The 26,497-nt window shown below is 42.2% G+C and overlaps 1 protein-coding gene and 1 long non-coding RNA gene across 2 annotated transcripts; both read right to left on the bottom strand.

Annotated features, from left to right (window-relative positions):
• Positions 1 to 166: 166 nt before the first annotated feature.
• LOC111981928 (amyloid protein-binding protein 2) lies at positions 167 to 24,186 on the bottom strand. Its single transcript, XM_024013423.2, has 13 exons — positions 23,823 to 24,186; positions 23,322 to 23,410; positions 19,327 to 19,478; positions 19,121 to 19,244; positions 18,839 to 19,007; positions 18,646 to 18,735; positions 18,413 to 18,480; positions 18,213 to 18,318; positions 17,518 to 17,642; positions 1,960 to 2,045; positions 1,495 to 1,685; positions 1,055 to 1,220; positions 167 to 927 (listed from the first exon to the last, which is right to left on the bottom strand). The coding sequence occupies exons 1-13, from the start codon at positions 23,958 to 23,960 to the stop codon at positions 671 to 673; spliced, it is 1,761 nt and encodes a 586-aa protein (XP_023869191.1). The 5' UTR covers positions 23,961 to 24,186; the 3' UTR covers positions 167 to 670.
• On the bottom strand, positions 16,087 to 16,963 carry LOC139029458 (uncharacterized). Its single transcript, XR_011481778.1, has 2 exons — positions 16,766 to 16,963; positions 16,087 to 16,706 (listed from the first exon to the last, which is right to left on the bottom strand). It is a non-coding gene; the product is annotated as an uncharacterized lncRNA (long non-coding RNA).
• Positions 24,187 to 26,497: the final 2,311 nt, after the last annotated feature.

Here is a 26,497-nt window from a genome sequence, read left to right as displayed (position 1 = left end):
ATCACGGACAACCTTTAACCACAAGCATAAAGACTGTGCCAACGTCTTTAGATGGAGACAGAAACAGGTGTTACAAAAAGGAAACTGAAGATTTGGTCCATGGATGAAAGCTCTTTTGTAAACTCCCTCATGACATTAGAACAATAAAATAAGGATTCCACCCAGAAAAAGTAACTTGCTCTTTATAATTGGCCAAAGCAAAAAGGTGCTCCATCCATGCTTGTCGGGGATATCCCAATGGTCAACAAAGGGCAAGCGCTGACCAAAAATGAAGCCGAAAACAAACCAATTCCTATTCTAGAGCTAGAACACACTATGATGTTGTTGTTTTATTTCTCCCCCTTCTCTCAATTCCTCTTACAGAAGACTGAAGGTGATGAAAGCAATGTTAGGTGATGCAAAGTGGATGGCAAGAGGTTCCTTCCATCAAATGTTCAATACCGGGTTGATCACAGGAGAATGCCCCCGTTGGGAGCGAAAGTGAGGACAAAAACACTAGATTATATGCATTCCACAGGCGATAGTGCATTTTCCCATAGCCAGGTGTCCCATTGCAAGGCCAACCATGTAGCTTGATGTGGAGAGGGTGTGTTCAACAAATGTAAGTGAGCCGTGAACACCTTTAGCGTTTCTATCAGTGTGTGGGCATGTGTGTGTCTGTGTGGTGAGCCTAAGCAGGTGGGCCAGCCCCATTGTTCTGTGACAGTAGGAAGGACTGCACCACCTCCCCGGTGGCCTGGGGGCTGGTGTTTACGTCCTCTAAGGCATCAGCCACAGCAAACTGCCGGTCCCTCAGCCGGTTCCAATTGGATAAAATATTGTGGTACTCAAAGACTTTCTCATAGTTCCCCACAGAGTTGTAAAGTTTAATTAGGCCCCTGTAGTCGTATTCCAGTCCACTGTAGCCCTCGCCAAACAGCTTCTTACCTGCAGGGGGGAAACACACACACACACACTAGTAAGAATGTGGAATGGTAGAATGAGGAAGAATAGATTACAAAAAAAGAAAAGTACACAAGGGAAGAATAGACCCCAATCTAGCCTGAAGACTGACCGATAGCAATGGAGCGCAGGTAAAGCCTCTCTGCATCTTCATACTGGTTCATGTCGTAGTTGTAGAGAGAGGCCAGGTGGCCCACAGACAGAGCCACCTCATAGTCCTCCTGACCCAGAAGCTGCTCCTTGATCTGGATGGCCTTGATGTGCATCTCCTCTGCCTCCTGAAACAAACAGGGTAAGTGAGACCTCAGTCACCCACAGCCTTGGGGTCTGCATTTTCAACTACCATAAAACCCCAGAGCCCCTGTGACATTTAAGCCTCCTTAGAAAGAGGATTCACTTCCTGGTATCGAAGTGAAATCACAGGGTTGGTAAACACTGTGGAGAAGATTTKGATGGAAGTTTACCAGACAGAGCATAGGATGACAGTGTGTCAGATGTCAACCACTGCATGTTTTCTACAGACACTTGGATGAAAGGGAGGGATGATCTGACCTTGAACTTCCTCATGGACTGGTAGAGGCGGCCCAGGTTGCCATAGTGCTTCGCTGTCTGAACATTGAACTCCCCAAAGGCTTTCTTGGCCAGCTGGAGAGAGGAGAGGTGGAGGTCATGGGCATCCTGGAGCAGCCTCTCCTCTGTCTCCTTGTTGTGGCAGTCAATCGCAATCTCCTCCAGGATCAGAGCTGAGGGAATAGCACAACACAGTCAGAAAGAGGACAGAGTCAGATGGTCATCTGAACAAGTTAGTTAGGAAATGAAAGATATCTACTGATCCAATCTATTTATTCTCCAAATTACAGACCTCTCATCACCTCCATGATAAAACAAATCCTCTACATTAATTTACTCTACCGCAGTGGAACGTATTGGATACCCTTGAGATTCACAGACATCCGTGTGCCCATCACGGAGGCCGGGGAACAGGAGTACACAGATAGTTGTGAAAGCCGTTTTTACCTTTGACTCTTTTGGAGGAGGCCAGCAGCAGATGATCCTCAGGGAGAATGTGAGTGATGATGTCTATGGCCCGCTCTGCATGGAATCTGTACACAAAATACCCAGAGGGCACAGCAGGGGAACAGATTGAACTCAGCGACACAGTTACATCAGTAGCTAAAGCACAAACATGGCCTGCATGAACTTCAGAGGTTGAAATACAAGTAAGAGTACATAACATGAATAGAAACCAAGTACCTTGGTCTAAATTTAAGGTCATAAGAGATGTTGACATAGGGCTGAGCGACATGGCCTAAATATCAGCACAATATTGTTCACATTTTTTTTATAATTAAAGTTCTAAATATGCTTTATGAGTAGGGTATGATGGGGGTGGGGCTCGGTGTGTGTGGAAGGAGGGAGAGAGACAACTCAAGAAGCAAACATAATAAACTATAAAAATGGACATTACACGGGGCAGAGTGGCATTTACACACTTAACAAACCAAACATTAAAATACCGTTATACAAGGTAAAGTAAAAATCCAAACCAGTCCGTGCATCAATACTGGTGTATATACTAAAATATGGTATATTTCCGAGCCCTGTGGAATTTGTATTTATTATGGATCCCCATTAGCTGCTGCCAAACCAGCAGCTACTCTTCCTGGGATCCAGCAAAATTAAGGCAGTTTATTCCATTTTAAAAACATTACAATACATTCACAGATTTCACAACATACTGTGCCCTCAGGCCCCTACTCCACCACTACCACACATCTACAGTACTAAATCCATGTGTATGTATAGTGCGTATGTTATCGTGTGTGTGTGTCTCTGTGCCTATGTTTGTGTTGCTTCACAGTCCCCGCTGTTCCATAAGGTGTTTTTTATCATCTGTTTTTTAAATCTAACTTTACTGCTTCCATGAGTTACTTGATGTGGAATAGAGTTCCATGTAGTCATGGCTCTATGTAATACGGTGCGACTTCCATAGTCTGTTCTGGACTTGGGGACTGTGAAGAGACCTCGTGGCATGTATTGTGGGGTATGCATGGGTGTCCGAGCTGTGCGCCAGTAGTTAAAACTGACAGCTCGGTGCATTCAACATGTCAAAACCTCTTAAATACAAGTAATGGTGAAGTCAATCTCCTCCACTTTGAGCCAGGAGATTGACGTGCATATTATTAATATTAGCTCTCTGTGTACATCCAAGGGCCAGCCGTGCTGCCCTGTTCTGAACCAATTGCAATTTCCCTAAGTCCTGTTTTGTGGCACCTGACAACACGACTGAACAATAGTCCAGGTGTGACAACTAGTGCCTGTAGGACCTGCCTTGTTGATAGTGCTGTTAAGAATGCAGAACAGCGCTTTATTAAGGACACCCTTCTCCCCATCTTAGCTACTGTGGTATCAATATGTTTGACCATGACAGTTTACAATCCAGGGTAACTCCAAGCAGTTTAGTCACCTCAAATTGCTTTATTTCCACATTATTTATTACAAGATTTAGTTGAGGTTTAAGGGTTTAGTGAATGATTTGTCCCAAATACAATGCTTTTAGTTTTAGAAATATTTAGGACTAACTTATTCCTTGCCACCCACTCAAACTAACTGCGACTCTTTGTTAAGTCTTTTAGTCATTGCAGTCGCTGTAGTAGCTGACATGTATAGTGTTGAGTCATCTGCATACATAGACACTCTGGCTTAACTCTTTATCCACAATATAGCAGGGGGTGTAAAGCCATAACACATACGTTTTGCCAGCAACAGACAATGATTGATAACGTCAAAAGCTGCACTGAAGTCAAACAAAACAGCCCCCACAATCTTTTAATCATCAATTTCTCTCAGCCAATCATCAGTCATTTGTGTAAGTGCTGTGCTTGTTGAATGTCCTTCTCTATATGCATGCTGAAAGTTTGATATCAATTTGTTTACTGTAAAAGCATTGTCTGGTCAAACACTATTTTTTACAAAAGCTTACTAAGGGTTGGTAAAGGGGACTTCACTAGTCTTAGGTAGCGGAATTACTTTTGCTTCCTTCCAAGCCTGGGGGCACACACATTCTAGTAGGCTTAAATTGAAAATATGGCAAATAGGAGTGGCAATATCATTCGCTATTATCCTCAGTAATTTTCCATCCAAGTTGTCAGACCCCGGTGGCTTGTCATTGTTGATAGACAACAATCATTTTTTCACCTCTTCCACACTAACTTCACAGAATTCAAAATTACAATGCTTGTCTTTCATAATTTGGTCAGATCTACTTGGATATGTAGTGTCAGCATTTGTTGCTTGCATGTCATGCCTAAGTTTGCGAATCTTGCCAAATTAAAAAAATCGAATCAAATTTTAATTAGTCACATTAGTCACAATTTTAATTAGTCACAGTGAAATTAAATGCTTACTTACGACCCGATAACCAACAATGCAGTTTAAAAAAAAGAAATAAATACGAATAAGAAGTAACAATTAATTAAAAGGCAGTAGTAAAATAATAGCGAGGCTATTTACAGGGGGGTACCGATACAGAGTCAATGTGCGGGGACACTGGTTAGTCGAGGTAATATGTACTTGTAGGTAGAGTTATTAAAGCGACCATGCATAAATGATAACAAAGTAGCAGTGGTGTAAAAGAGAGGGGGCAACGCAAATGGTCTGGGTAGCCATTTGTTTAAATGTTCAGGAGTCTTATAGCTTGGGGGTAGAAGCTGTTTAGAAGCCTCTTGGACCTAGACCTGGCGCTCCGGTACCGCTTGACGTGTGGTAGCAGAGAGAACAGTCTATGACTAGGGTGGCTAGAGTCTTTGACAATTTTTAGGGCCTTCCTCTGACACCGCCTGATATAGAGGTCCTGGATGGCAGGAAGCTTTCCCCCAGTGATGTACTGTGCCGTACGCACTACACACTGTAGTGCCTTGCGGTCAGAGGCCCGAGCAGTTGCCATACCAGGCAGTGATGCAACCAGTCAGGATGCTCTCAATGGTGCAGCTGTAGAACCTTTTGAGGATCTGAGGACCCATGCCAAATCTTTTCAGTCTCCTGAGGGGGAAAAGGTTTTGTTGTGCCCTCTTCCCGACTGTCTTGGTGTGCTTGGACCATGTTAGTGTTTTGGTGAGGTGGACACCAAGGAACTTGAAGCTCTCAACCTGCCCCGTCGATGAGAATGGGTGCGTGCTCGGTCCTCTTTTTCCTGTAGTCCACAATCATCTCCTTTGTCTTGATCACATTGAGAGGTTGTTTTCCTGGCACCACATGGCCAGGTCTCTGACCTCCTCCCTATAGGCTGTCTCGTCATTGTCGGTGATCAGGCCTACCACTGTTGTGTCATCGGCAAACTTAATGATGGTGTTGAAGTCGTGCCTCGCCGTGCAGTCATGAGTGAACAGGAAGTACAGGAGGGGACTGAGCACGCACTCGAGGGGTCCCTGTGTTGAGGATCAGCGTGGCGGATGTGTTGTTACAGCCCGTCAGGAAGTCCAGGATCCAGTTGCAGAGGGAGGTGTTTAGTCCCAGGGTCCTTAGCTTATTGATGAGCTTTGAGGGCACTATGGTGTTGAACGCTGAGCTGTAGTAAATGAATAGCATTCTCACATAGGTGTTCCTTTTGTCCAGGTGGGAAAGGGCAGTGCAATAGAGATTGCATCATCTGTGGATCTGTTAGGGCAGTATGCAAATTGGAGTGGGTCTAGGGCTTCTTGGATAATGGTGTTGATGTGAGCCATKACCARCCTTTCAAAGCACTTCATGGCTACAGATGTGAGTGCTACGGGTCGGTAGTCATTTAGGCAGGGTACCTTAGTATTTTTGTGCACAGGGACTATGGTGGTCAGCATAAAACATGTTGGTATTACAGACTCGGACAGGGAGAGGTTGAAAAAGTCAGTGAAGACACATGCCAGTTGGTCAGCGCATGCTTGCAGTACACGTCCTGGTAATTAATCTGGCCCTGCGGCCTTGTGAATGTTGACCTGTCTAAAGGTCTTACTCACATTGGCTGCGGAGAGCATGATCACAGTCTTCCGGAACAGCTGGTGCTCTCATGCAGGTTTCAGTGATATTTGCCTTGAAGCGAGCATAGAAGTAGTTTAGCTCGCCTGATAGGCTTGTGTCACTGGGCAGCTCTCGGCTGTGCTTCCCTTTGTAGTCTAATGGTTTGCAAGCTCTGCCACATCCGACGAGCGTCAGAGCCGGTGTAGTACGATTCGATCTTAGTCCTGTATTGGCGCTTTGCCCGGTTGATGGTTCGTCAGTGGGATTTCTTATAAGCTTCCGGGTTAGAGTCCCGCTACTTGAAAGCGGTAGCTCTAGACTTCAGCTCAGTTGTGGATGTTGCCTGTAATCCATGGCTTCTGGTTGGGGTATGTACGTACGGTCACTGTGGGGACAACGTCATCAATGCACTTATTGATGAAGCCAATGACTGATGTGGTGTACTCCTCAATGCCATTGGAGGAATTCCGGAACATATTCCAGGCTGTGCTAGCAAAACAGTCTTGTAGCTTAGCATCTGCTTCATCTGACCGAGTCACTGGTGCATCCTGCATTCATTTTTGGTTGTAAGCAGGAATCAGGATAGAATTATGGTCAGATTTGCCAAATGGAGGGCGAGCTTAGTATGCGTCTCTGTGTGTGGAGTAAAGGTGGTCTAGAGATTTTTTTCTTCTTGTTGCATATTTAACATACTGATAGAAATTTAGACCGATTTAAGTTTCCCTGCATTAAAGTCCCYGGCCTCTAGGAGCGCCGCCTCTGGGTGAGCATTTTCCTGTTTGCTTATGGCGGAATACAGCTCAATGAGTGCAGTCTTAGTGCCAGCATCAGTCTGTGGTGGTATGTAGACAGCTACGAAAAATACAGATGGAAAATCTCTGGGTAGATACGGTGGTTTGTCCTTTAAAAGTTGCAGCGTACTGCAGCACAGCTTGTGTGGTGCCGCAGAATTCTATGGAAAATATAGCGCTGTACAACGTGACGGTCGGGAGTCCCCGAGTCGTGCGGGCCCGGGATTCAATTCCCCGACGGAGAGGAAGGAGTAGCCTGTCCTTGTAAATAAGAATTTGTTCTTAACTGATTCCATGTGTGTTATTTCATTAGTTGTGATGTATTCACTATTATTCTACAATGTAGAAAATATAAAAAATATAGAAAAACCCTGGAATGAGTAGGTGTGTCCAAACCTTTGACTGGTATTTGCTTAATTCATTTGATTAATATTATGGTGTTTCTATTCCAAGAAAAACTGAGGATTGAAGGATTCTAAATTAAAACCAAAAGCCGCCTCGTGGGTCTCCCGGTGGTGGCCGGCACGGGTATCGAACCTGCATCTGTAGCAATGAATTTTGCAGTGTGCCACTCTGAAGGCCCCATCCACAAAGTATCAAAATACAGAGAGGTGTTGGTAAAGGTATATTGTCCTGCTAATAGCCTGCTAATAACATAAATGGCTATTATAATATCGTACATGCTGTCCAGGTCAGGATAACCAAAACATTTCTTTATTAAAAGACTATCAGAAAGAATGTTGGTACTTATTTATTTTGATCTAAAGCCATGAATGAGTGAGTCACTCAGCTTTATGTATGTGCCCGCTATATGACTGTCAACTTGATAATATGTAACGATATTTTGGAGTTTATTTCRTTTTCAAAAAAACAATAGTGAGCGATTGTAATCTGAATAAAGGCCAAAACATTTTTCAGTTTTTAGAGGGAGAGAAACACTGGGCCAATTGTGCGCAGCCCTATGGGACTCCCAATCACGGGCGGATGTGATACATAATAATATTAATACTTAGGTTCTAAGTTAACTTAGAAATAAATTTGACGATAGAATTCTCCCCCTACCCTCCATCTATGCAAATCTATTATCCAGTTACCTGCTAGAACAGCGGAAACGTTTCCCTAGTCAGCGCCATTATTAGTGCAATGCCCCTTAAAAAAGTGTTGCTCTGTACTACCCAGTGTGGTGGGGGTCCACCCCCCTCCTCCCTTCCCCATTGGCTAGGTCCGTCTTCTGTGCACGGCTCTGCGGCCCATCCCATGCCCACTGCCCTCGTGCCTTGAACCTCACGTGCTTTCAGTGGATACAGCTGGAGAACTGCAAGGAAATCCTATTGTGCGTCACTCAGGAGCCATGACCAATATACACTGCTCAAAAAAATAAAGGGAACACTTAAACAACACAATGTAACTCCAAGTCAATCACACTTCTGTGAAATCAAACTGTCCACTTAGGAAGCAACACTGATTGACAATAAATTTCACATGCTGTTGTGCAAATGGAATAGACAACAGGTGGAAAATATAGGCAATTAGCAAGACACCCCCAATAAAGGAGTGGTTCTGCAGGTGGTGACCACAGACCAATTCTCAGTTTTCTATGCTTCCTGGCTGATTGTTTTGCTCTCTTTTGAATGCTGGCGGTGCTTTCACTCTAGTGTAGCATGAGACGGAGTCTACAACCCACACAAGTGGCTCAGGTAGTGCAGCTCATCCAGGATGGCACATCAATGCGAGCTGTGGCAAGAAGGTTGCTGTGTCTGTCAGCGTAGTGTCCAGAGCATGGAGCGCTACCAGGAGACAGGCCAGTACATCAGGAGACGTGGAGGAGGCCGTAGGAGGCAACAACCAGCAGCAGGACCGCTACCTCGCCTTTGTGAAAGGAGGATCACTGCCAGAGCCCTGCAAAATGACCTCCAGCAGGCCACAAATGTGCATGTGTCTGCTAAAACAGTCAGAAACAGACTCCATGAGGGTGGTATGAGGCCGACGTCCACAGGTGGGGTTGTGCTTACAGCCAACACCGTGCAGGACGTTTGGCATTTGTAGGCATTTGCAGTCTGACTGCCATTAGGTACCGAGATGAGATCCTCAGACCCCTTGTGAGACCATATGCTGGTGCGGTTGGCCCTGGGTTCCTCCTAATGCAAGACAATGCTAGACCTCATGTGGCTGGAGTGTGTCAGCAGTTCCTGCAAGAGGAAGACATTGATGCTATGGACTGGTCGCCCGTTCCCCAGACCTGAATCCAATTGAGCACATCTGGGACATCATGTCTCGCTCCATCCACCAACGCGCACGTTGCACCACAGACTGTCCAGGAGTTGGCGGATGCTTTAGTCCAGGTCTGGGAGGAGATCCCTCAGGAGACCATCCGCCACCTCATTAGGAGCATGCCCAGGCGTTGTAGGGAGGTCATACAGGCACGTGGAGGCACACACACTACTGACCTCATTTTGACTTGTTTTAAAGGACATTACATCAAAGTTGGATCAGCCTGTAGTGTGGTTTTCCACTTTAATTTTGAGTGTGACTCAAAAATCCAGAACTCCATGGGTTGATAAATTTGATTTCCATTGATCATTTTGTGTGATTTTGTTGTCAGCACATTCAACTATGTAAAGGAAAAGAAGTATTTATAAGAATATTTCATTCATTCAGATCTAGAATTGTGTTATTTTTATTTATTTACCTTTATTTAACCAGGTAGGCAAGTTGAGAACACGTTCTCATTTACAATTGCGACCTGGCCAAGATAAAGCAAAGCAGTTCGACACATACAACAACACAATAGTTACACATTGGAGAAAAACAAACATACAGTCAATAATACAGTGAAAAATAAGTCTATATACAATGTGAGCAAAGTGAGGTGAGATAAGGGAGGTGAAGGCAAACAATATATATATAAATAAATAAAAATATTTAAAAAAGGCGAAGTAAATACAATATAGCAGTAAAAACACTGGAATGGTTGGTTTGCAGTGGAAGAATGTGCAAAGTAGAGATAGAAATAACGGGGTGCAAAGGAGCAAATATAATAAATAAATACAGTAGGTAAAGAGGTAGTTGTTTGGGCTAATTATAGATGGGCTATGTACAGGTGCAGTAATCTTATGAGCTGCTCTGACAGCTGGTGCTTAAAGCTAGATGAGGGAGTAAGTGTTTCCAGTTTCAGAGATTTTTGTAGTTCGTTCAGTCATTGGCAGCAGAGAACTGGAAGGAGAGGCGGCCAAAGGAAGAATTGGTTTTGGGGGTGACCAGAGAGTATACCTGCTGGAGCGCGTGCTACAGGTAGGTGCTGCTATGGTGACCAGCGAGCTGAGATAAGGGGGGACTTTACCTAGCAGGGTCTTGTAGATGACCTGGAGCCAGTGGGTTTGGCGACGAGTATGAAGGCGAGGGCCAGCCAACGAGAGTGTACAGGTCGGCAGTGGTGGGTAGTATATGGGGCTTTGGTGCACAAACGGATGGCACTGTGATAGACTGCATCCAATTTTTGAGTAGGGTTTTGGAGGCTATTTTGTAAATGACATCACCGAAGTCGAGGATTGGTAGGATGGTCAGTTTTACAAGGGTATGTTTGGCAGCATGAGTGAAGGATGCTTTGTTGCGGAATAGGAAGCCAATTCTAGATTTAACTTTGGATTGGAGATGTTTGGATGTGAGTCTGGAAGAGAGTTTACAGTCTAACAGACACCTAGGTATTTGTAGTTGTCCACATATTCTAAGTCAGAGCCGTCCAGAGTAGTGATGTTGGACAGGCGGGCAGGTGCAGGCAGCGATCGGTTGAAGAGCATGCATTTAGTTTTACTTGTATTTAAGAGCAATTGGAGGCCACGGAAGGAGAGTTGTATGGCATTGAAGCTCGCCTGGAGGGTTGTTAACACAGTGTCAAAAGAAGGGCCAGAAGTATACAGAATAGTGTCGTCTGCGTAGAGGTGGATCAGAGACTCACCAGCAGCAAGAGCGATATCATTGTGTATACAGAGAAGAGAGTCGGTCCAAGAATTTAACCCTGTGGCACCCCCATAGAGACTGCCAGAGGCCCGGACAACAGACCCTCCGATTTGACCACACTGAACTCGATCAGAGAAGTAGTTGGTGAACCAGGCGAGGCAATCATTAGAGAAACTAAGGCTGTCGAGTCTGCCGATGAGGATGTGGTGATTGACAGAGTCAAAAGCCTTGGCCAGGTCAATGAATACGGCTGCACAGTATTGTTTCTTATCGATGGCGGTTAAGATATCGTTTATGACCTTGAGCGTGGCTGAGGTGCACCATGACCAGCTCTGAAACCAGATTGCATAGCGGAGAAGGTATGGTGGGATTCGAATGGTCGGTAATCTGTTTGTTGACTTGGCTTTCGAAGACCTTAGAAAGGCAGGGTAGGATAGATATAGGTCTGTAGCTGTTAGGGTCAAGAGTGTCCCCCCCTTTGAAGAGGGGATGACCGCAGCTGCTTTCCAATCTTTGGGAATCTCAGACGACACGAAAGAGAGGTTGAAAAGGCTAGTAATAGCGGTGGCAACAATTTGCCCAGATAGTTGCCCAGATAGTTTTAGAAGGAAAGGGTCCAGATTTTGCAGTTCTTTCAGACATCAGCTGACTGTATTTGGGAGAAAAAGAAATGGGGAAGGCTTGGGCAGTAGCTGAGGCTGTTGACGCGGGTAGGGGTAGCCAGGTGGAAAGCATGGCCAGCCGTAGAAAAATGCTTATTGAAATTCTCAATTATAGTGGATTTGTCGGTGGTGACAGTGTTTCCTATCTTCAGTGCAGTTGGAAGGAGGTGTTCTTATTCTCCATGGACTTTACAGTGTCCCAGAACCTTTTTGAGTTTGTGTTGCAGGAAGCATTTCTGCTTGAAAAGCTAGCCTTGGCTTTTCTAACTGCCTGTGTATATTGGTTTTCTAGCTTCCCTGAAAAGTTGCATATCACGGGGGCTGTTCGATGCTAATGCAGAACGCCATAGGATGTTTTTGTGTTGGTTAAGGGCAGTCAGGTCTGGAGAGAACACAGGGCTAAATCTGTTCCTGGTTCTAATTTCTTGAATGGGGCATGCTTATTTAAGATGGTGAGGAAGGCATTTTTTTTTTTAATAACCAGGCATCCTCTGACGGGATGGATCAATATCCTTCCAGGATACCCCGGCCAGGTCGATTAGAAAGGCCTGCTCGCTGAAGTGTTTCAGGGGCGTTTGACAGTGATGAGTGGAGGTTGTTTGACCGCTGACCCATTACGGATGCAGGCAATGAGGCAGTGATTGATGAGATCTTGGTTGAAAACAGCAGAGGTGTATTTGGAGGGCAAGTTGGTTAGGATGATATCTATGAGGGTACCCGTGTTTACGGATTTGGGGTGGTACCTGGTAGGTTCATTGATAATTTGTGTGAGATTGAGGGCATCAAGCTTAGATTGTAGGATGGCTGGGGTGTTAAGCATGTTCCAATTTAGGTCGCCTAGCAGCACGAGCTCTGAAGATAGATGGGGGGAATCAGTTCACATATGGTGTCCAGAGCACAGCTGGGGGCAGAGGGTGGTCTATGGCAGGCGGCAACGGTGAGAGACTTGTTTTTAGAGAGGTGGATTTTTAAAAGTAGAAGTTCAAATTGTTTAGGAACAGACCTGGATAGTAAAACAGAAACTCTGCAGGCAATCTTTGCAGTAGATTGCAACACCGCCCCTTTGGCCGTTCTATCTTGTCTGAAAATCTTGTAGTTAGGGATGAAAATGTCAGAATTTTTGGTGGTCTTCCTAAGCCAGGATTCAGACACGGCTAAAACATCCGGGTTGGCAGAGTGTGCTAAAGCAGTGAAAAAACAAACTTAGGGAGGAGGCTTCTAATGTTAACATGCATGAAACCAAGGCTATTACGGTTACAGAAGTAATCAAAAAGGAGCGCCTGGGGAATAGGAGTGGAGCTAGGTACTGCAGGGCCTGGATTCACCTCTACATCACCAGAGGAACAGAGGAGGAGTAGGATAAGGGTACGCCTAAAAGCTATGAGAATTGGTCGTCTAGAACGTCTAGAACAGAGAGTAAAAGGAAGTTTCTGGGGGCGATAAAATAGCTTCAAGGAATAATGTACAGACAAAGGTATGGTAGGATGTGAATACAGTGGAGGTAAACCTAGGTATTGAATGATGATGAGAGAGATATTGTCTCTAGAAACATCATTGAAACCAGGTGATGTCATCGCATATGCGGGTGGTGGAACTGAAAGGTTGGATATGGTATAGTGAGCAGGGCTAGAGGCTCTACAGTGAAATAAGCCAATAAAACTAACTAGAACAGCAATGGACAAGGCATATTGACATTAAGGAGAGGCATGCTTAATCGAGTGTCATAAGGGTCCAGTGAGTAGAGGTTGGTTGGGGTCACGGCGATCCAGACAGCTGGCCGGGTAGCTGGCTATCGGTAGCAAGATAGCATAGGATGGAGGTCTATTTTTAGTCACCTCGTGCGTTTCCGTCGGTAGATTAGTGGGGTTCCGTGTGGTAGAGGGGATCAATCCAATTGGCAAAATAGATATAGTTATAGTGACAAGAAAAATTGTCCGTATACTTATTCAGATAGCAGCCGATAAGACAGCTAACGATTAGCGGGCCCCAGATGAGCGTTCAGGTAACGTCGCGACGGAGGTGCCAGTTGGATAACTCCTCGGGCAGATAACGTCGGTAGTCAGTCGTGAAGGCCGGTGGGGCTCCGCATTTGTAGTAAAACGGGTCCGGATAAGTGATTGTAGCCCAGGAATGGCTGATGGAGCTCTTCAGCTGGCTAGCTCCGGAATAATTTAAGTTTGCTCCGGGATCGACGTAAGCCAATAGACACACGGTTTGCAGCTAGCTAGCTGCGAAATCAAGGTGTAAATGTCCAGAGCTTGCGGTTGAAATCCGTGGATATTGAGAAAAATAGGTCCGGTATGTTCTGGTCTGAGTCGCGTTGTGCAAAAGTGCCGATAGATTATCGAGCTAAAGGAATAGCTGATGACCACAAAACGTGGTTAGTCAAATACTAACGTTAGCCAGTAAACCGGCTAACTTCTGGGTAGCTTCAGGTTAGTCTTCTGATTAACTTCTGGGTAGCTTTCTGGCTAGCTTCTATTGTGGATTTTCAGATTTGAGGTAAATAATACTTTTTTTTGTGTAATTGGTGAGGCGGGTTGCAGGAAAGCTTTTTGTAGTTGAGTTCTTGGATAATAAAATATATAAAAGATATGCGAAGAAAGGTGTATATATATATATATATATATATATATATATATATATATACAGGACACGACAATACGAGGACAAAATGACATAGTATTTTAGTGTTCCCTTTATTTTTTTGAGCAGTGTATATAGTCCTGCTAATAACAGGGTTAATAATATATCTGTGAGAATATCCAAGGAGATATAATATAATTCTAAATTAATAATAATAAATCGCTTTGTTTAAAAAATTATATTTCGTTTTCAAATAACATAAAATGAGTGAGAAAAGGCCATTCTTGAACATGGGGTGAGACATTGTTACTAATTTGTAAATAAAGCCAGTTTGTTATTTAATATTATTTCTGTTTTTAGAGGGAGAGAAACTAAAAACCTACAGTCATCTCATGAGTCTCCCAGTCGAGGCCGGCACGTGTATCGAACCAGCATCTGTAGCAACACAGAACATTGCGCCACTCAGGAGCAGTACAACATGACTGGTCGGAAGTGGGCTACAGTACTACAGTAAGAGCAAAATATTCCTAACACAATAAAAACCTTAGTGTAACAGTTTTAGTAAGTAATAATGAAGTTTTTTTTTTTTAAAGTGCACAATTATCAGTTTCTATTTAGGTTTATGTCACCCATTCATTGTCAGTTAGATACACAGTAGGACCCAAAAGCATAATCAGTGCTCTAACTCCCCCTTGCGCTGGTCTGGAGCAATGAAGTGGTGACGCAGGGTACCGTACTAAACCACAAATTACCTCTAAATCCCACAGCATAATTGCAAAACTTTTAGTGGAGCAACCACTGTAGATAGAGTATCTCATGATAAGCTGTAGACCACACTAACTCAGGCGAGCAAAACCTTGAGACTCCTTAGATATTGTGCACCAGCTGTTATTTACAAAAATACATAGTCCGCCGCCCCTGGTCTTATCAGACGCCGCTGTTCTATCCTGCCGATACAGCGTATAACCAGCCAGCTGTATGTTGATAATGTCGTCGTTCAGCCACGACTCCGTGAAGAATAAGATATTACAGTTTTGAATGTCCCGTTGATAGTTTAATCTTCCGCATAGGTCATCGATTTTATTTTCCCAAAGATTGCACGTTTGCTAGCAGAATGGAAGGCAGTGGGAGTTTATTCGATCGTCTACGAATTCTCAGAAGGCAGGCCGCCCTCTGGCCCCTTTTTCTCTGCCTTCTCTTCACGCAAATGACGGGGATCTGGGCCTGTTCCCGGGAAAGCAGTATGTCATTCACGTCGGGTTATTTAAAGGAAATAAAGGATTCTGCCAGTTCGTGGTGAGTAATCGCAGTTCTGGTTTCCAGAAGTTATTTTCGGTCAWCAGAGACAGTAGCAGCAACATTATGTACAAAATAAGTTAAACACAAAGAAACAAACAAAAAACACAATTGGATAAGAACACGTAAAACGTCAGACTTCTTCTCCGGCGCCATCTTTTCAACATTAAAGTAGTTGGCAATATCAGATGGTTTTGTGATGAATGAGCCATCTTATTCAAAGAATGATGGAGGAATTTTCCCCCAAAATGTCATTTAAAACCTCTACAGGATCGGTATCCCGACCTCGGGACGGTTGAGCTAACGTRGGCTAATGCGATTAGCATGAGGTTGTAAGTAACAAGAACATTTCCCAGGACATAGACATATCTGATATCAGCAGAAAGCTTACATTCTTGATAATCTAACTGCACTGTCCGATTTACAGTAGCTATTACAGTGAAAGAATACCATGCTATTGTTTGAGGAGAGTGCACAGTTATGAACTTGAAAATGTATTAATAAACCAATTAGGCAGGCTTGATACAAAATTTGGAACTGAAATTAAATGTTTCATTTGATCAGTCTAAAACTTTGCACATACACTGCTGACATCTAGTGGCCAAAACCTAAATTGTGCCTGGGCTGAAAATTAACAAAAAAACATGTTTGTATTTGTATTATCTTTTACCAGATCTAATTTGTTATATTCTCCGACATTCATTTCACATTTCCCCAAACTTAAACGTGTTTCCTTTCAAATGGTATCAAGAATATGCATATGCTTGCTTCAGGTCCTGAGTTACAGGCAGTTAGATTTGGGCATGTCATTTTAGGCGAAAATTTGAGAAAAAAACGTGCGAATCCTTGGTGCTCCAAAGCTTTTTACTATCATTCTTTATTTCATTTATCTTTGTTTCATAGTGTAGTTTCTTTTTATTCAGTTTAGTCACATGATTTCTCAATTTGCAATAAGTTTGCCAATCGGTTGTACAGCCAGACTTATTTGCCATTCCTTTTGCCTCATCCCTCTCAACCATACAATTGTTCCATTCCTAATCAATCCACAGGGATTTAACAGTTTTCACAGTCATTTTCTTAATGGGTGCATGCTTATTAGTAACTGGAATAAGCAATTTCATAAATATGTCAAGTGCATTGTCTGTTTTCTCCTCATTACACACCAAAGACCAACATCTTCTTTACATCAATAACATAGGAATCACTACAAAACTTCTTGTATGACCTCTTATACACTATATTAGGCCCAGCCTTTGAAACTTTGGTTTTCGTAGATATGGGTACAATATTGTGATCACTACATCCGATGGATCTGGATACTGCTTTCAAGCAAATATCTGCAGCATTAGTAAAGATGTGATCAATACATGTTGATGATTTCATTCCTGTACTGTTTGTAACTACCCTGGTAGGTTGACTGATAACCTGAACCTGGTTGCAGGCACTGGTTACAGTTTGAAGCTTTTTCATGAGTGGGCAGCTTGATGAAAACCAATATTTAAATCACCCAGAAAATATACCTCTGTTGATATCACATACATTATCAAGCATTTCACACGTTATCCAGATACTGACTGTTTGCACTTGGTGATCTATAGCAGCTTCGCACTAGAATGGCCTTTAAGTGAGGCAGATGAACCTGTAGCCATATTACTTCAAAAGTATTTAACATGAGATCCTCTCTAATCTTTACAGGAATGTGGTTCTGAATATAAACAGCAACACCTCCACCATTGGCATTTCTATATTTTCTGTAAATGTTATAACCTTGTACTGCTACAACTGTATCAAAGGTATTATCTAAATGAGTTTCAGAAATAGTCAGAATATGAATGTCATCTGTTTCTAGCAAATTATTTATTTCATGAACCTTTTTTTCTAAGCTACATATGTAAACGTGGGCTATTTTGAGCACTTTTCTTCTGGGATGCTTGCTTGCTTTATTGGGAAGCTTAGCAGCAGTAGATGTGCTCATGTTCTTTGTGTTAGGGCAGGGTGCGCTTCACACAGTGGACTTCCTCCTAGGGCTCACCGGCTCAATGCTAACAGTATAAATCTAGTTCAAAGGCACATGATTACTGCATGCAATAGCTGTAGGATCAGTAGAGGCATTCAGGGCAGTTAAAGGGACATCAATTAGGTTACTTATATAGTGTCTACTGACGCCCCTGGTGTAATGTACATTTGCTGAAGCATTATGACAACTCTGCGTCACAATGGTAGGGATTAGCTGAGGTGGGCTTGGGTCATTGATAAGTCATTGTCTCAATGGTGACAAAACGATTACTCACAGTGCATTGTCAAATTTGCCAGAGCTGTACAGATGCACATAGGAGGAGTATGCCAGGTCCTCGTGTGCTGTGGCCACATGGATATTCTTTCCCCCGAAAACCGACTGCCGGATATCTAGAGCCGTCTGGAATATTAACACAGTTTCAATATCACACATTTGACACACCTCCCCTCTCTGCTGTCTATCTACAGTTGAAGTCAGAAGTTTACATACATCTTAGCCAAATACATTTAAACTCAGTTTTTCACAATTCCTGACATTTAAGCCTCATAAAAAAATCCCTGTTTTAGGTCAGTTAGGATCACCACTTTATTTTAAGAATGTGAAATGTCAGAATAATAGTAGAGAGAATTATTTATTTCAGCTTTTATTTCTTTCATCACATTCCCAGTGGGTCAGACGTTTACATACACTCAATTAGTATTTGGTAGCATTACCTTTAAATTGTTTAACTTGGGTCAAACGTTTCGGGTAGCCTTCCACAAGCTTCCCACAATAAGTGAAATAATCTCTGTAAACAATTGTTGGAAAAATGACTTGTGTCATGCACAAAGTAGATGTCCTAACCGACTTGCCAAAACTATAGTTAATAAACAAGAAATTTGTGGAGCGGTTGAAAAACGAGTTTTAATTCCAACCTAAGTGTGTGTAAACTTCCGACTTCAACAGTACATCTCAGACCAACTCTCTCACCTGGTATATTGCAACTGATTGGCAGATGTTATCCACATTCAGCAAATAAAACCCATAATCAAGGAGAGTGTCTGAATATTTGGGATGCTTGTGTCCAAAATGCTCACTGCAAAACAATAAGGAAACAGACATTAGTGAAGGAGACAGACAAATACTAGCATATACATTTTACAACACACAGTGTTATGAAACTAACCTACCGTGCCAGGAAAACAGCATGCTTTATCAGATGCTCTGCCTTCCTGAACTCCCTCTTTACTACACAGGCCTGTAGGTCCAAACACATGAAACCACGCTAAGTGCCAACTACAGTCTGAGGCAGCACAAATTACCAATACAGCATTACAGTGGCTCATGTGACCGTAGGGGAACATCTCAAAAAGTATTTGTTTATCCATTCATAGTCTAACACAGGAAAAGGGAGCACTCATACCTTGGAAGCCTGCCTTAGGACATCTACCACGACCTTAACAGGCAAACCCACTGTGATCTCTTTCATTGCCTCTATGCACCACCTGTAGGCCTGCACAAGACATGATATAGGTGATGATTTCTACATGAAAAACCAGAACACCAAAAAAATCTAACAACCACTTGATATACAGTATCTCTTTAAGGCAAAATACCTCATCATAAAGGCTCTTAGCAAAGAGCAGAGCACACAGCTCTCCATAGAGTGCAGCTTTGTTGGCCTGATGACCATGTTTGGCCAGTTTGTCCATGTACAGCTGGGCCAACTTGACAGTCTCTTCACCAAGATGGTACTTGCAGTTGCCATTCCGGACATGAAGCAACCTAAGAGAAAGTGTTGAGTCTACTAAGCTTTTGTGGGCAAATACAAACTAGGAGTTACCAGCCATAGAACTAGAATCAGAACAGAATATACTAACTCTTTGGGACCAACTGACCTGACACAGCACTCCACAGCACGGTACCAGTGCAGAACCTCGTCATGCAGTGTGCACAGCTGCAAACACGCCAGAAACACATTCTCTGCATCACCATACCAGCCTGCGTCAGACAGAAAGCCACCTACAGGACAGGGTCAACATTAGTACAACCAGACACAAAAGTTGAAGAAAAGTGAGGAAAGTTGATGGGTGCAGGGGCCTACCTAAAACAAAGCCAAAGTGAATGGCCTTCACTTTCACATGGGCATCAGACTCTGCAATGTAGGAGCAGCGGCGGCTGAAGGAGTTGGCCAGGACGGAGGCGACTTTCACATCATGATCCATCAGGGCCTGGAAGCAGTGGTGCAGGAGGTGTCTGCAGGCACACATACAAAGACAGGGCATAAAGACGTGATACAAACATACAGTTGAAGTCAGAAGTTTACATACACCATAGCCAAATACATTTAAACTCAGTTTTTCACAAATCCTTACATTGAATCTCGACACCACTACGCAGACGACACCATTCTGTATACATCTGGCCCTTCTTTGGACACTGTGTTAACAAACCTCCAAACGAGCTTCAACGCCATTCAACATTCCTTCCGTGGCCTCCAACTGCTCTTAAATGCTAGTACAACTAAATGCATGCTCTTCAACCGATCGCTGCCCTCACCTGCCTGCCCGACTAGCATCACTACTCTGGACTAGAGGTCGACCGATTATGATTTTTCAACGCTGATACCGATTATTGGAGGACCAAAAAAAAGCCGATACCGATTAAATCGGCCAATTTTTTATATATATTTGTAATAATGACAATTACAACAATACTGAATGAACAATGAACACTTTTATTTTAACTTAATATAATACAACAATAAAATCAATTTAGTCTCAAATAAATAATGAAACATGTTCAATTTGGTTTACATAATGCAAAAACAAAGTGTTGGAGAAGAAAGTAAAAGTGCAATATGTGCCATGTAAGTTCCTTGCTCAGAACATTAGAACATATGAAAGCTGGTGGTTCCTTTTAACATGAGTCTTCAATATTCCCAGGTAAGAAGTTTTAGGTTGTAGTTATTATAGGAATTATAGGACTATTTCTCTCTATATCATTTGTATTTCATTAACCTTTGACTATTGGATGTTCTTATAGGCACTTTAGTATCGCCAGTGTAACAGTATAGCTTCCATCCCTCTCCTCGCTCCTACCTGGCCTCGAACCAGGAACACAACGACAACAGCCACCCACGAAGCAGCGTTACCCATGCAAAGCAAGGGGAATAACTACTCTAAGTCTCAGAGCGAGTGACATTTGAAACGCTATTAGCGCGCACCCCGCTAACTAGCTAGCCATTTCATATCGGTTACACCAGCCTAATCTCGGGAGTTGATAGGCTTGAAGCACAGCGAAGAGCTTCTGGCAAAACGCAGGAAAGTGCTGTTTGACTGAATGCTTACGTGCCTGCTGCTGCCTACCACCGCTCAGTCAGACTGCTCTATCAAATCATACACTTAGTTATAACATAATAACACACAGAAATACGAGCCTTAGGTCATTAATATGGTCGAATCCGGGAAACTATCATCTCGAAAACAAGACGTTTATTCTTTCAGTGAAATACGGGTGGCATCTATAAGTCAAAAATGACTTGTGTCATGCACAAAGTACATGGCTAACCAACTTGCCAAAACTATAGTTTGTTAACAAGAAATTTGTGGAGTGGTTGAAAAATGAGTTTTAATGAATCCAACCTAAGTGTATGTAAACTTCTGACTTCAACTGTACATGAGAACAGCAGCATAAAGGCTCATCTGTCAATGTGTGACAAGGACATTCAACATTGGCTTAAGGCTCTTGTCAGATCCCTTTCATTTCACGTAATTATGGCGTCAGATTCCTATTGCGTGGTGAGGAGGAGCTCCTCGGCTCCTTCATGTCCAGAAGTAATTTATCCATTCATTGTAGTCATTGTGCTCTGTAGAGTTGATATTTTCTCGTGTCAATTAACTTGACATTCCTGGATTACTCATTATATTAATAAAGTCTGATTTAAATCAACAGTTTAAAAAAAATAAGGGCACAAGACTGTGTACATATGTGGCTGTGTTGACAAAATCCCTACATATCCCACCGAGCTAAGCTCGGTGGGATAAGCTCGAGGATGCCCGTTGTCACAGTTCCCAAGACCAGTTAGAAACATCCAGCTAACCCTATGCCAATGGATCTCAAAACTGAACTTGGATCCGCGTTAAGTAGCAATGATAACCAGTCATGACTATTCAACAAAACAATAAATAATTTTTACATTTATTTCAAGAATATTTCTTAGTTACATGATTGTATAACTAGCAAAGGAGTTTTGAAGTTGAGGGTGCAGTATTTATGAAGTTTGGCAATGAGGACGAAAACTAGACATATTTAAGTTTATATGCCCCGATATCAGGAGCAGACTTGAAAAGTTTGATTAAACAATTCAGAGAGTGAATATACAATCCTAAAATCAGCTCTAACTGTCAATAGTAAAACAAAGCTTAAAACGATGTTCGAGTGAACCCTGAATACAGAAAATGAATGGTGAAGTCACTTCCGGACACGGTAGACTCCTCCTCCTCACCACTCTATAGATCATTATCAATAAAACGGCACAATAAGGTGCAGAGATTTTGATTTGCCTTCAGGGGGGCAAGGAGATCCCCAGCTCTGCTAAAACCATTGACAACTGCCTGCAGTTTTCAAGGGATCGTTAAATAAAAATGTTAACTATTTTGTTATAATATCATCAACTCTTGATGAGCATAGTCCAAAAGACAAATGTCTGATTATACCATGCAACACAATTGCGCACATTTAGATCTATCAGAGTTATACAGCAATTAACTGCATGCTTTTCAGTAAACAAAATTTGATAATGTAATTTCAGATATGTGTGGGTAGCCTCACAATATCGTTCAATATTGGCCAACATTAATTGGATATTTGAGTGAATTTAATTTATTTGGGTTAGAGAGATATACAGAAACATTTACAATGTGGACCCAAAGGATAGCACTTAAAAGTAAGAATCAAAAAACTTGTTTCCAAAGTGGTCCTCGATGGTAAAAACTGTAACACATTATTATTAAAAGGCAATCCAAAATAACAAACAATGAATACAATAATTTATATTAACATCCTAAAGTGGCAATTTTCATTGCACTTTTCCCTAACCTTAAAAAACAAAACATATTCATTACACATTTTCTAACCTTAAAAAACAATCATACCCATCTTTCAAATAAATAAACCTGACCAGCAGTAAGGGCACAAGAAGACAGTGGAGTGGTTTCTCTTAGGTGGACAAACTTTGCCTGCTTTTTAAAGCAATTCTACTTTTTCATTGCTTGATCTCCAAGGGGAGGCTATTCCATAGACAAATGTCTGTAGAGAAAAAAAGTGCTCCTAGCAGTACTGTTAACTCTTGTGATTTTACAAGACATAACACTAGCTCTGGTATTGTAACTGTGCTGGTTATAGACCATATCAATGTGTTTTTCATATAACTTGGGGCACGATCATTTAAGATGTCAAACATATGATTGAGTTTAAGTTGGTCCACTCTGAACTCCAAAGGCAACAAGCAGGACTACCCATTGAAGTTAACATTATGCCCTTTTCAACATTGTTTTCAAGAGTGTTTAATCCCGATTGCTGCTGACAGGCATGACTGATGGACCACGTCAGTTTGCAAATTGGCTAGCTAGCTAATAACAGATCATTACTGACAACAATTAATGACAACATTACCAGGACTTGCCGACTTCAGGCTCTTTCCAAAAGCCTAATCTCTGATGAAGCAAGCTAAATGATAAATGACATAAATTTGCTTAGCTAGTTACATGCCAAATGGATAAGTTACCCTCACATATCTGAAATTACATAATCAATTGATGTTTACTGATCATGAAAAGCATGCTGGTACTTGCTGTATAACTCTAATAGAGCTAAATGTGGAATCAAATGAAATTCATAGATCTATCTATGCTATTCAAGAGTTGATTATATTGAAACCAAATAGACCTAGTTATAACATGTATTTATCAATTCCTTAAACATCACGCAGTTGTCAATGGTTTTAGCAGAGCCATGCCCCCCAGCAGCCAAATGGAATGCTCTGCACCATATTGTGACATTTGATTGATAACGATCTATACAGAACCAAACAAGTACCTTTTATCAGATGCCCGTAGAACTTTGGCAAACACCTCCAGCTCACAAAACTCTCCCCCCAGCTGGCACAGCCGACCCTGCTGGTACAGCTGGGGAAACATGAAAACAAGGTTATGAAAGCAAAAAAAGGACAGGAGTGTCAGAGAATGATTATCAACATGCAGAATATGAGTGTGAGATCCCACTAACTACTGTCCAAAACACAATGTTTTCACAGATCACAAACATAAGATGGTTAGAGACACCCCCAATTAAAATCATGAACACATGTGCTATTATTTAGGACTTCAGCAAGAAATGCACTTTTAAGACATGTTAACAAACCATTTTTTCGTCAGATGGCTATTAGTCTTTGGTTTATGGTTAAGCTTGCTAAATAGCAGGATAGCAAGTAATCAGTTGATTTTCTTTGCAAAGCGTTTGATAGCTAAGGTTAGCTAAAACGAGTCACATCTCGCGAACATCACGTTATATAGTTAGCAAACTAGACTATGAACGTACCTTGTAATACACATCAAATTGAATATTCTCAGGGATGCAACGAATATCCCTTCGCGATCGACTGTAATTGTCCACCACTGCTGATATAGCAGTGTTGTACAGCGTCTCTGGGATCCATTCGAGCTCCAATGCCGCCATGTTGTTTTCCTTTTCTCCAGCAAGCAACACCCTCTCGATCTACCGTAGCTAGCTAGCTAACCACCTTGCCAAGTTTGAACTCCTTTTTCTTGTACCTTCTCATGTAGCAAAACAGTTTTGAGTCTTTCATCGGGTTAAGCACCAGCATTAACTAACCATCGGCCATGTTCCTAGGAGGATACGCACTGAGCCAGTCCCATCAGACAGAAACAGATGTTTCACCGGATGTATAAATTTGAAGCATCCGGTTGGTGTTTACGCTCACACAGCTGTGAAGCAGGAAAAAATAAATAAGTACTTCCGGGTCAAATGTTTTTTGGACAGAATAATTCCGTTCTGCATACATTGTAAATGAATAATTAGGGTAAAAATTATAACTTTGCACAATTATCGATATATTTCGTACTAGTTATAATACAAATAAAATGACAAGTATTTCTATGTGATTTATAAAAACAGTATATATATATATATATGCTGAAAAAATAATAAACATGAAAGGGGCATGAAAGGGGCTGTATATATGCTTATAATACATATACATATATAAGGTTTGGGGTCACATAGAAATGTCCATGTTTTTGAAAGAAAAGCTAAATTTTTGGTCCATTAAAATAAGATCAAATTGAACAGAAATACAGTATAGACATTGTTAATGTTGTAAATGACTATTGTAGATGGAAACGGCTGATTTTTTATGTAATATCTACATAGGCGTACAGAGGCCCATTATCAGCAACCATCACTCCTGTGTTCCAATGGCACGTTGTGTTAGCTAATCCAAGTTTATACATTTATAAGGCTAATTGATCATTAGAAAACCCTTTTGCAATTATGTTAGCTGAAAACTGTTGTGCTGATTAAAGAAGCAATAAAAATGTCCTTCTTAGACTAGTTGAGTGTCTGGAACATCAGCATTTGTGGATTCGATTACAGACTCAAAATGGCCAGAAACAAAGACCTTTCTTCTGAAACTCGTCAATCTATTCTTGTTCTGAGAAATTAAGGCTATTCCATGCGAGAAATTGACAAGAAACTGAAGAGCTGGTACAACGCTGCGTACTACTCCCTACAAAGAACAGCGGAAACTGGCCTTAACCAGAATAGAAAGAGGAGTGAGCAAGAGGACACATTAGAGTGTCTAGTTTGAGAAACAGACACCTCACAAGTCCTCAACTGGCAGCTTCAGATAAGTCTCCAGTATCAACATTTCCAAGCAAACAAAAACAGGGAGAAGGGAAAATCTGTAGACATGCTGAGATAAACGAACATACTCGTTGCCAGAACTCTGCCAGCCTCCACAAGACCATAACGTATGCAAGTATGTCCTCTTTTGTGTTTTACAGCTCCAGCAGAGGAATGACATTTCTGAAAGCATGTAATTCTGTTTCACTGGCATATAGTATGCTCTTTTGATGCCTTAAACTGCAGTAATTTATGCCAAACATATCTGTATCCAGTCATCATCAATAGCTTCTCCCAGGTCTTCCTCACATTTTTGTTTTGCAGGTTTTGTGTCATCGGGGAAAGCCTCGATCAACCCTTGATACAGTTTGGAAATCAACTTTGGAGGTTTGTCAGACTGCCTTAAAAAAGTATCTGGCTTGTCCAGTGTTTGCTGCTCAGAGAGAATAAAGTGTTGTATCTGTAAAAATTCACCTCACCTCGATCACAGACTGGTCTTCCTTGGCTGCATGAGCCTGCTGAGACCCCTGTCACAAACTGATCCCCCTAAAATGAGGCATGACAAATAATAACCTTGCTGTACATTTATCCATTATATTATCCAATAATATAATGAATGGTTAAATAATTGAAATTACTATTATTTCCCAGATTCCAGACTGTAGCTTTAAGCTTAAGTTGCTGTCCTGTAGCTACTGCAGGTCTCCCCATTAATTCAAGATGTAACTTTGTATCATTCATTGATATTTTTATTATACTGCAAAATTCACCTGAGCTCTGTAGACTGGTCTTCCCTGGCTGTCTGTGTCACGCCCTGGCCTTAGTATTCTTTGTTTTCTTTATTATTTTAGTTAGGTCAGGGTGTGACATGGGTATTTATGTGGGTTTTGTAGTGTCCAGGGTGATTGTAAGGTTTAGGGGGTTTATTTAGAGTAGTTGGCTTTATGTTTAGTATAGTTGTCTAGCTGTGTCTATGTTGTGTGTAGTTGTCTAGGAAAGTCTATGGTTGCCTGAATGGGTTCCCAAYTAGAGACAGCTGGTTTCTGTTGTCTCTGATTGGGAGCCATATTTAAGGTAGCCATAGGCTTTAGTTTGTTGTGGGGAATTGTCTATGTAGAACGTTTGTAGCCTGTGTGTGTGTTGTGTGTGTGTGTGTGTGTGTGTGTGTGTGTGTTGTGTTGTGTGTGTGTGTGTGTGGTGTGTGTGTGTGTGTGTGTGTGTGTGCGTGTGTTGTGTGTGTGTGTGTGTGTGTGTGTGTGTGTGTGTGTGTGCGCGTGCGTGCGTGCGTGCGTGCGTGGTGCGTGCGCGGCGTGTGCGTGCGCACACTACGTTATTTAGCTTCACGTTTGTTG

The sequence above is a fragment of the Salvelinus sp. IW2-2015 genome, linkage group LG20, assembly GCF_002910315.2.
Source record: "Salvelinus sp. IW2-2015 linkage group LG20, ASM291031v2, whole genome shotgun sequence".
NCBI lineage: Eukaryota > Metazoa > Chordata > Actinopteri > Salmoniformes > Salmonidae > Salvelinus > Salvelinus sp. IW2-2015.
This window is presented reverse-complemented; position numbering and strand designations above follow the sequence as displayed.

Bases quoted from the DNA above. Each gene is read 5' to 3' on its own strand.
- LOC111981928 (XM_024013423.2), bottom strand. From the start codon at position 23,960: ATGGCGGCATTGGAGCTCGAATGGATCCCAGAGACGCTGTACAACACT. The intron at 19,479-23,321 runs GTACTTGTTTGG...GTGTGCCTGCAG, and splicing joins CTACGGGCATCTGATAAAAG to ACACCTCCTGCACCACTGCT. The intron at 1,221-1,494 runs GTCAGATCATCC...TGTTTGTTTCAG, and splicing joins AGTCCATGAGGAAGTTCAAG to GAGGCAGAGGAGATGCACAT.